We start from the raw sequence: 11,810 nt of genomic DNA, 5'->3' as shown, positions 1-11,810 counted from the left end.
AAGAATCAAATTCAAAAGAAAATGAGGATGAGAATGGCTCGTATGTCGGACATCGTTAAATCACACAATAAGATGATCAGTAACATGCTGAAGGGGTTTATTTCGCAATAATTCTCTATTTTAACAAACGCAAAGAGGTAAATAAACAGACATTGCTTTTAGGTGAAATTATATTATTATAGAAAAAGAAAGAGACAGCATGCAATGAAAAACATGATAGTACTGCAGAATATTATCTGAACTGAATAGTCAGAGTTCACTAATCTTCAATCAAAACATCTGAATGCCACGACTGACCAATCAGAATCAATTATTCTAGACAAACGTGTTCCAGGACATGATTTTACAACCTGATAAAAGACAGGTTTGCAGGTTGCTTTTTTGGCTGCAGAATAGCCTGTAATTCTCAGAGGTTAAGAATAATGAAAATGGAAAAATATAAAACGGTAACATTTCCACTAAGCCTCTGAAGAAACAGGCAAGAATGAGCATGCAATAATTACCTCCTTGTCTTTCTGATGGAGGTGATTACATCGATCCAGGAAGGCATGGCAACCAGCCACCCACTCCTTCTGCACCAGACTCTGGAAACCCATCAGTGTTCTGTAATAAGGGTCCAGCATTATCTGAGCCAGACTGGAGATCACACAGCACAGATCTGTTCCCTCTTCCTCTGCAATCAATCAATATCAAGACAAAACATCAGGGGATACGATCTCAAAGTAAAAGGGATAGATCTGTCAAGGTTTAAAAGTACTTCATTTTTAAAAGTAAGGTGTGCAATTTATGCACCAAGTAGAATTGCAGTTCTCTCAGACACTCCTACCACCCCTGGACAAACAGGTGTGGTCCCATCCCAAACTCACACTATTGGTTAACCCAGAAACTAACATGTTGGACCACTCGAACAAAAAAAAACAATATTTTGAAAGGACCAGATTCTTTGGAAAGTTTAATTTAGTTGAAACATGCTTGACCTACCTGTTATAAGAACATTTGTGTTGTCCTTTTCAAGACATTCAACCACCTCTACTGCTTTTTGGAGACATTGTCTGTTGAGGACATTAAATGCAGCTAGATAATAGTTTCATAGAATCTAATTAATGATTATGAACAGGAATGCAAATAGTAGTATTTTATTAATGCAAGCTGACCTAATAATTTCTAGCCATCCTGAGCTTTCAAGGGAAGAGAACCATTTCACATCTGACAACCAAAAATCGGTTGAATTTTCTAAGAGAAAAATAAAAAACATTAAACAGTGATATCCATCCTTTCATTTAATATTTGAGGATTTTTGTTTCACCTTTTCCTGTGAAAGAGATGTGTATATACTGTGACTCACCGATAAGAAAGAATTGTTTGAACTTGTTATATGACTGCTGGATGTCTTGGATATTAGGAAGTGATTCTGAGAGGTCCTCTGTTTTTACAGAGTAAAGGTAATTATGTGCAACTGCATTTATCATTCTGAGAAAAAAAAAAGAAAGAAAAGAACTTGTCAATGTGAAGGTACTATTGACAGTCAATACTATTGACAGTTTTTGTTTGTTTTTGCTGTGGACACCATATTACTAGGGCTGGGTGTCGATTCAGATGTCCCGATTCGATTCGATTTCGATTCGCAAGCTCTCGATTCGATTCGATTCGATTCTCGATTTTTGATTACATTCAGTGAATATAGTTTTGATACAAATGCTATTGATATTTCTAAAAAATGAACAGTAAACATCAGTTTACAAATGGTGAATTAATAAAAAGAAATTAAGAACCACGTGCCTGTATTTTAAACCTATTCTTTTTTTTTGTATAGGGTCCTTTTTAAACAATAGTAGGGCCCTATAAAATGTTCTTAATTTTTCTGGTAATCAGATGAAGGCATAAAACATTAATTTAATTTATCCTAATCAAATGAAAATTAAACCCTTTTATTTTTTTGGCAAACAAAGTGCTGCACAACAGAGGTTTACTGTTAAAATTAAAAAGAAAACAGATGTGATTATTCCTTTAAAAATAAAGATTTATTAATATTTATTAGCAGTAGTAGCATTGAGTCTTAAGTAGTAATAGCTAAATAGTAATATATTCTGACAGTTTAACGTTAAACTAAACTTTTATTTTGACGGGTTGCCGTGAAGAATTTGCAGCTGCTGTGTATGTGATATGACGGTAGTTTTCTCAAATGAAACGGTAAAATGCTAATGAAGTGACTCTCAGAGCAGCTGGAATGACATTCGTGTTCATATCATCATATAGTGAGACGGCAGAAGCTGAAAACACCGCGAGCGTCATCCGCGCTTTAGTATGTGTGTAGTAAACAAAACAGTGCGCCGCGCCATCCGCCCTTCATTCATTGCGGAAATCATGGCACCTTGTGCGTGATATCAAATGCTTCCGCAGATTTATAGTATTACTATAGCATTTCACCTGAGCATTGCGAATCACGCGTATGGTATGGCCATGATAAGCACTGAATGAATGACAGGCTTTCTGTTGCAACATCGCGCAAGGTAAATAAGGGTGACATCTAGTGGAGAAGACTAATGATAAGATTCACGTTAATCAGATCTTGTTTTAAATGTGTGCTGAAATAAATACAGGAAAAGATCGATTCGCGGCTTTTGAGAATCGATATCGAATCAACGTCATTTAAAAAAACAATTAATCGAAAAATTGATTTTTTTTTTGCCCAGCCCTACTTGGGATTGCATTTTCATCGTGATACCATGTGATAATTGTAGCAAAATGCAGTGTGAATTTCAAAATGCATTCACAGAACATGCCACAGCCAAAGTGAGATAACTTAATATTAAAAATCACGGGCATCAATCGTGGTGTCCGGTGGCTGTAAACAGTGAGAGCTCTTGTGGCAGGTGCGTGACGTTTAGGTGCCATGGAACACGCGCTATATTACGGATTAAAAGAGAGGAACAAAATAATATAAGGTGGTAAATAAGTGTAATGTTAGAATTGCACTATTTACTTCCGTGCATCACTCGGCGTGCAGAGTGAGATGTGCGACGCACCTGGAACGCTTAGGTGCTCGGGGACACGCGATCCATTATAGGAGAAGAATAAAGTATGGTAGCAAATAGGTAAAAGTGTAGAATTGCAGTGTCTGTTTGCGTGTGTGCATCAATCAGAGTGTAAACAGTGAGAGATGTTGAGGCAGGTGAAAAGCGTTTTGTTAATGGTGAATATTGACCTAATATTGACCTGATGTAATGATTGACAGGTTGGGGGCGTGATCGGCTCGGAATGCATCTTCACGCTGCCCTGTATCTTGGTCTCTCATTGGCTGTAGGTCATCGCCGATGTGTTTTTCAGTCAGAACTCATTTCACACAGCGTGATTGTGAATCGCCGACAGCTCCAGATATTTAGCATGCCAAATATTTCACGGGCGTCGGCGATTCCTTCAGATCGCGTCTTTGATAATTCACACTGCGTGATTGTCACTCGCGTGAACGAGCACCGATTTGCCGCTGATTTCGGGCATTTGTCAGCAATTTCGCAAAACCTGTCAGCGAGTGAAAAATCGGGCTAAAATCGTGCAGTGTGAACTCGGCATAAGTCTAAATGCATTTAGGAAAAACGGCATTTAAATTATAATTTTGCTAAATTTTTTGCTTGGACATGTTAAACATATCTAATCAATTTGGGTGATACAATTTAATTTTAATTTTGCTACTTATAAAGCGTTAAAATATGTTTTTAGTTTACATATTAAAACTAGTGTAGTAAATGGCAAATGTAAATTATATAATTTTCATTTTCATTTTGCACTAAATGTTGCACATATGTATGGGAAAATGTACATTTAAATACAGAAATGCATTGCCTTTTTACATATTGCATTGTCATTTTGCATATTACATTTCAAAATGAATTTTGCTACCCATATGCTTCCATAGCCTTGGAACTGAAGATATAGAATTCCAAGGCGTTCCATATATATATATAATATACAAAATTAAGATAAAAGTATCTCTTATACTTTTACCAGCCGGTTAAAAGTCATTGCAAAAATGGCTCAGAAAAGTAAAGTTAGTTCTGAGAAAATAACCATTTGTTTGCAGATGCCACTTGATTTGATATTTAATTTCTTATGTAATAAATTTATACATTACGCTTGGCTAAATGTGACTTATTTTTTGTGAAAAATGGTTTAATCCTTTAAATATGCTGCACAAATCAGATTTAATGTGGAATGTTCCTGATAATCTGAGAAGCACAGAGCTGAATTCATTGCGTAACCCTGCTGCTGGACGTAACCGCATCAGAAAATACTCCTCTTAAAGTCTGAAAGTTCAAGTATTTGAAATTGGGAAATATGACTTTCCTGCGCTGCACAAAAACAATGCCTAAACCCAAACGTAAATCTTTTGTGGTGGTTGAAAACTCATAAAAAAGGTTAAGAAGAAATATATATATTTTTTTGTAAAATAATATTGTGCAAATGGTACAAAAGCAGCATCTCTGACAAACCATTAAACCACGCTTGGTTGGTTCAAGGTGAATTGGTCAGGCTGTAATCTCTAGGTTTTCGTTGATAAACAGATTAATCTCTCAAATACTGTCAAGAAAGAAATATTGCAAGTTGTTCTCCTTGGTGTACTATACAACGTTTGGTGCTTTTAAATTGATCAAAAGTAACAGTAAAGACATTATAACGTTACAACAATGTCTATTTAAAATAAATGCTGTTTGATTAAACTTTTTGTTAATCAAAGAAACCTGAAAAATTTATCATTTTACACAATTTCCATTTTTCAGGGATTTTACAGTGCAATAACTATTTTATACTAACTATGCATCATAATTGTACAATGTAATTAATTTTTTTTATGTATTAGGATTAAGACATTTTGAAATTGCATTTGAAGTAATAGAGTTTTCCTTAATCAGTAATTAGGAAATGATCTTATCAGTAGGTGCCTGAGTCAGGAGTATAGTAGGTAATTTGGGGCAAACATAATAAATATTTTTATATAATAAATGTCAACTCGAAGCTTATTTATTGATTTTTTTTTTTTTTTGTTCAAAATATTGTTATCTGATGCCTTTGGTTAGCATCTTGATTAGCATCCTTCCATCAGGTTAGTGATAAACCTCCTACCCTAGGCTCTTTAAATTTACTCTAAAATCTCCACAAGCTCTTTCTTTTTAATTGATTAGTCTAGCTAGCGAGTGCCAACAGAACTCTCCACTGAAGTTCAGCTAGACTACTTTGCTAGCATTAGCGAACGCCTGCTAATAAAAGTTTTAGCGTCGCTGTTTTTGGCCAAGTGAGTGTCCCCATTGCTCTACGGTGATCCAAAGCGCTGGGCTTGGAGAGCCATAGTGTGTTGCCTCAGAAACCTCCAGGCGATGGGTCAGCAGGACCTGTGGAATGCCCGGCTTGGGTTTCCGGCTATTGTGCTCGGCCAGCACACTGGAGGTGAATAGCCCAACATTCCTCTGATGCCCCCCCACCCCACCCCACACACACATGCTTGTGCCACGCTCGAACTCTCAGTGATATGCTGGAGTGATATCCCACAGAAAATAGGCATGAAGTGTGGAGGTCCAACAACCCACTGTCTTCCTTGTGATTGTCCATTGACTGAAAGTTGGATTCCCTATTTGATTTTCCAGGCAGACTAAGCCTCTGACTTTTGCCGACTGTATTGGAGATGAGCTGCCTGTGGGATGGGAGGAGGCCTACGACCCCCACATTGGAGCCTTTTATGTCGACCACAATACCAGTAAGTTGAGCAAGATTCAGCCCACCTCACGCATGCGCAGGAGTATAGAGTGTCTGTCTGATATGTGATTCTGTGGGTTTAAAAAGATTAAGTGTCATATTTAAAATTGACACAAATGACCGAGTTCATTCAGTGGCCCTCATTCATGAAAAATGACTAGAACAAATTTCTTTGTAAATAATTTGTTACAAATGCCCAGTATATTTGGACACACCTATTTAAAAGTGTTGTTTTAGTATTATTTTTACACAATTATAGAATTCATTAATATTTTGAATTAGTTTTTTTATATTTTCAGTTTTAATTTTTGTTGAAGTTTTAATGGTTAAAAGTCATTGCAAAAATGGCTCAGAAAAGTAAAGTTAGTTCTGAGAAAATAACCATTTGTTTGCAGATGCCACTTGATTTGATATTTAATTTCTTATGTAATAAATTTATACATTACGCTTGGCTAAATGTGACTTATTTTTTGTGAAAAATGGTTTAATCCTTTAAATATGCTGCACAAATCAGATTTAATGTGGAATGTTCCTGATAATCTGAGAAGCACAGAGCTGAATTCATTGCGTAACCCTGCTGCTGGACGTAACCGCATCAGAAAATACTCCTCTTAAAGTCTGAAAGTTCAAGTATTTGAAATTGGGAAATATGACTTTCCTGCGCTGCACAAAAACAATGCCTAAACCCAAACGTAAATCTTTTGTGGTGGTTGAAAACTCATAAAAAAGGTTAAGAAGAAATATATATATTTTTTTGTAAAATAATATTGTGCAAATGGTACAAAAGCAGCATCTCTGACAAACCATTAAACCGCTTGGTTGGTTCAAGGTGAATTGGTCAGGCTGTAATCTCTAGGTTTTCGTTGATAAACAGATTAATCTCTCAAATACTGTCAAGAAAGAAATATTGCAAGTTGTTCTCCTTGGTGTACTATACAACGTTTGGTGCTTTTAAATTGATCAAAAGTAACAGTAAAGACATTATAACGTTACAACAATGTCTATTTAAAATAAATGCTGTTTGATTAAACTTTTTGTTAATCAAAGAAACCTGAAAAATTTATCATTTTACACAATTTCCATTTTTCAGGGATTTTACAGTGCAATAACTATTTTATACTAACTATGCATCATAATTGTACAATGTAATTAATTTTTTTTATGTATTAGGATTAAGACATTTTGAAATTGCATTTGAAGTAATAGAGTTTTCCTTAATCAGTAATTAGGAAATGATCTTATCAGTAGGTGCCTGAGTCAGGAGTATAGTAGGTAATTTGGGGCAAACATAATAAATATTTTTATATAATAAATGTCAACTCGAAGCTTATTTATTGATTTTTTTTTTTTTTTGTTCAAAATATTGTTATCTGATGCCTTTGGTTAGCATCTTGATTAGCATCCTTCCATCAGGTTAGTGATAAACCTCCTACCCTAGGCTCTTTAAATTTACTCTAAAATCTCCACAAGCTCTTTCTTTTTAATTGATTAGTCTAGCTAGCGAGTGCCAACAGCACTCTCCACTGAAGCACTGAAGTTCAGCCAGACTACTTTGCTAGCATTAGCGAACGCCTGCTAATAAAAGTTTTAGCGTCGCTGTTTTTGGCCAAGTGAGTGTCCCCATTGCTCTACGGTGATCCAAAGCGCTGGGCTTGGAGAGCCATAGTGTGTTGCCTCAGAAACCTCCAGGCGATGGGTCAGCAGGACCTGTGGAATGCCCGGCTTGGGTTTCCGGCTATTGTGCTCGGCCAGCACACTGGAGGTGAATAGCCCAACATTCCTCTGATGCCCCCCCACCCCACCCCACACACACATGCTTGTGCCACGCTCGAACTCTCAGTGATATGCTGGAGTGATATCCCACAGAAAATAGGCATGAAGTGTGGAGGTCCAACAACCCACTGTCTTCCTTGTGATTGTCCATTGACTGAAAGTTGGATTCCCTATTTGATTTTCCAGGCAGACTAAGCCTCTGACTTTTGCCGACTGTATTGGAGATGAGCTGCCTGTGGGATGGGAGGAGGCCTACGACCCCCACATTGGAGCCTTTTATGTCGACCACAATACCAGTAAGTTGAGCAAGATTCAGCCCACCTCACGCATGCGCAGGAGTATAGAGTGTCTGTCTGATATGTGATTCTGTGGGTTTAAAAAGATTAAGTGTCATATTTAAAATTGACACAAATGACCGAGTTCATTCAGTGGCCCTCATTCATGAAGCACGACTAGAACAAATTTCTTTGTAAATAATTTGTTGCAAATGGGCAATTTTTTGCTATTCTAACTATTTTAAATGAAAAATTTGGACACACCTATCTAAGTGTGGTTTTAGTATTAATTATACACAATTATAGAATGTATTAATATTGTGAATTAGCTTTTCAGTTTTAGTTTTTGTTGAAGTTTTAATTTTATGTGATTTTATTGTTTAGTTTTTCTTTTTTTTTTAAGTTTCTATTTAGCTTTATATTAGTTTTAGTAATTTACCTCAATTTAAGTTTATTTTATTTCAGTTAGTTGCCAAGAGAGCATTTCTAGTTTTCTTCAAGTTTTTGTTTGTTTGTTTTTTGTTTATTTCAGCTTTACTTCATTTATTGAAAATGATTGTTTTTTTGTTTTTTTTTTTGTTTATAACTTTATTTGAAAAAGGACCATGTACAATTTTAACATAAATGTTTCCATTTCATGCATTGCACCGAATTTAGCCAATGGCTAGTTTTCATCCGCGGTCCTTAGTTATTATTGTTCATGGTTTTAGTTAACAATAATGCATCTGACGAACACATTTTTTATTTTTTTGGAAACTGTAAACATTTTCAGGATTCTTTGAGGAAAAAGAAAGTTAAAAGAACAGCATTTATTTGAAATAGAAATCTTAGCAGCGAAAACTGTTTTCAACAATAATAATAAGAAATGTTTCTTGAGCACCAAATCAGTACCCTATATTAGAATGATTTCTGAAGGATCATGTGACACTGAAAGCTGGAGCAATGATGCAGAAATTTCAGCTTTTCCATTACAGGAATAAATTACACTAAAATATAAACACACAAAAAAAAAAAACAGAAAACATTGCTTTCATTGCATCACTGTTGTTATATTTTTAATCAAATAAATGCCGACTTGGTGAGCATGAGTGACTTCTTTTAAAAACATCACACACTTTTGAACATTAGTGTATTTATAATTTGAATTACATTTAAACAATTTGAAACATTAAAAAAATCATAATGATTCCAAACTTTTTACTGGTAGTGTATGTATTCCATTAATTTCAAGATATTTTTTATCTGTCCTTTCCACAGAGAGCACCCAGTTGGAGGATCCGCGGGCCCAGTGGCAGCGGGAGCAGGAGCTCATGTTGCGGGATTATCTGAATGTGGTTCAGGAAGCGTTGAGCGCCCAAAAGGACATCTACCAGGTCAAAGAACAGCGACTTCACCTGGCCCAGCAGGAATATCGGCAGCTAAATGATGCTTGGCGGGACAAGTCGTCCTCAAAGACTAGCTGTAAGACTTGCGACTCTATACATGTGTCTGTCACTTAAAGATCGTTCTTATTTATGTGCTACTTGACACTGATTCTTGAGACATGGGATAAAAACAGGCTATAAACATGTTTGTGTTTTAAGGAATTAATCTGTTTAACATGTTTAGAATTCTTCTTCTTTCACATTGTCGTAAAATTTGTCATGCACTATAGGTCAACAATGTGAAAAAATTAATAAATATTATAAATAGTGCTGTCAAAATTAGCGTGTTAATGCATGCGTTTAATGTTTCCAGTTTAACGGTGTTAAAAATATTTAACGCAGTTAACGCAGGGGCGGAGCTCGGGTTGGCCACCCCACTCACAACTGCTGATTCTGTTTCTTTTTTCTTGACAAGAATTGCGTTTGTTTAGATGCAGAATGTCTTTTACGACCACATCAAAGGAGAGCCTTTTCAGACACGCACTCCAACTTTGGCTCAGCGCCAGGCGCTAGTCAAACAAGCGCGGAAAATGTACAGGCAGGGCCTAAAATTAACACTCGCCAAGCGCCAAATGCGAGTAAAAATGTTGGCGAGTATATGTAACAGTGTCAGTCGCCAGTTGGCGGGTAAAACTTTTACGAAATATAACAATGCAATGTAGTGAGAACAACAGCCAGATTTTAAAGAGATTTGCTGTTTCTGACGTAAGCAAATAAAATAATCTTTTCCAAAGACAAGATCATCGTGATTAGCTATTCTGTCATAAGCGACAAGAGCGAATCAAATAATAGGATACAAATGGGCTGATAGGGTCAGAGCAGTGTGATGGCCAGCGTGTCCCTAAACACGGTTCTAATAACTTTTACCTGAGAAGATATTGCTGCTTCATTTCTGAACATTAACTTTTCCCTTCTTTATTCTTCATCATAACCCGAGAATGTGGCGACACATACCTGGGGTTACGCCGCTTAAACGGTGCAGTGAAGTATGCTATAGTTTGAAATTTTGCTCATTCGGCTGTACACATACGCTGAGCTGCTTTAGACAGCGCACCAGTAGCGCTTAAATGGACGAAAGCACACACAATTATGTCAAAATACGCGGTTTTGGCGAGTTACCTCGTAAACGTAGTCTTAAATGAATTATAAAGTCCTAAATGACCGTAAAGAGTTTGGAGAAAATAGGATATGTGTCAGATCCGCGTCATTTGCATCAGGTTTTAAAGAGGCAGCGCTGCTTTTAAAGTAAAACCTGTTGAAGTCTGTCATTGATGTAAATCAAAGAACAAAAGAAAAAGAGAAATCACTCAACTGCTGTAGTAGCTGATTAACTTTTGTAGCTTGAATAAAGTTTAATCTGTATTGTTTATGGATATACAATTTATGGTTTGTTAATAAATATTTAATATTTCAGAGCCTATTAAATGTTAAAAATAATGGCTTTCAATTATACTGTAATGTTGAATGGCTATAACTAATAGGTAAAATTGGAAAATGCATTTAATAGAGACACCAGCAGCAGTATTGGTATCAATACTTAATTAATAATAGGCTACTTAGTAAAACTTTTGTAGCTTGAATAAAGTTTAATCTGTATTGTTTATGGATATACAATTTATGGTTTGTTAATAAATATTTAATATTTCAGAGCCTATTAAATGTTAAAAATAATGGCTTTCAATTATACTGTAATGTTGAATGGCTATAACTAATAGGTAAAATTGGAAAATGCAATAGAGACACCAGTAGCAGTATTGGTATCAATACTTAATTAATAATAGGCTACTTAGTAAAAAGATGCCATTAAAACATATTTAAAATATACTATCTTTGTTGTTTCTACATTACTTTGGAGGTTCAATGTGAAATTATGACAATACAAATATGCAATTAATCATGATTAATTACAGAAAAATATGATTAATATTTTTTTTTAATCGATTGACAGACAGCACTAATGTTAACCTTTTATAGATTGTAGATTTCAATTTAATTTCTAATTTTATAGGTCCCCCCAGAAAGAGATCGGGACGGCCCTCACCCCCTTGGCCCCCTTCAAATTTTCAGTTCGATAATCCGGCCCTCAAATTAAGCTAATTGAATAGCCCTGCTCTAATCTGTTAACATGAATGCAGAAAAAAATACGCACTGCAAACTGAGTACGTGTGAAACAGGTGTAACACGATGGCCTGCTCCATTTGCCGAAAACATGCAAAGTACAAGAATCTCAACGTTTTTTTAGGGACAAAAAAAAAAAAGAGATAAATCAATAAATCTGTTTGTTGTTTTTTCTTGTAAGTAAAGTAAAGGACAAATTAAAACATTGTAAATATGTTTAGTCATTGTAGTAGTAATAGGGTGACCAGATTTCGCATGGTGTAATACGGGATGGGGGAGGGGGCATATCCCCCCATTTTATGATATCTAAAGGATATTCATACATATATTATACAACAGTTCGTTCTGGTTCTCAAATCTGATTGGTTGAGAACCGTGAGATATTGTACTGGTATCGCTACAGGAACACCCTTTCACGATTTTGTATCACTCCGCTTGTTCTAGCCGGGTCTGTTTTTTTTTTTTATTATTTACT

General features: G+C 35.7%; 1 protein-coding gene across 1 annotated transcript in view; it reads left to right on the top strand.

Annotated features, from left to right (window-relative positions):
- Nucleotides 1–11,810, top strand: part of LOC107732322 (protein KIBRA-like) — a 49,945-nt gene that overhangs the window by 9,780 nt on the left and 28,355 nt on the right. The window contains exons 2-3 of the mRNA XM_016543606.1: nt 5,637–5,746; nt 9,051–9,254. Of these exons, the coding sequence (XP_016399092.1) occupies nt 5,637–5,746; nt 9,051–9,254 (314 nt within the window). The remainder of the gene's footprint in view (nt 1–5,636; nt 5,747–9,050; nt 9,255–11,810) is intronic.

Source organism: Sinocyclocheilus rhinocerous, unplaced genomic scaffold (assembly GCF_001515625.1).
Source record: "Sinocyclocheilus rhinocerous isolate Xijiao unplaced genomic scaffold, SAMN03320098_v1.1 scaffold249, whole genome shotgun sequence".
Lineage (NCBI taxonomy): Eukaryota > Metazoa > Chordata > Actinopteri > Cypriniformes > Cyprinidae > Sinocyclocheilus > Sinocyclocheilus rhinocerous.
This window is presented reverse-complemented; position numbering and strand designations above follow the sequence as displayed.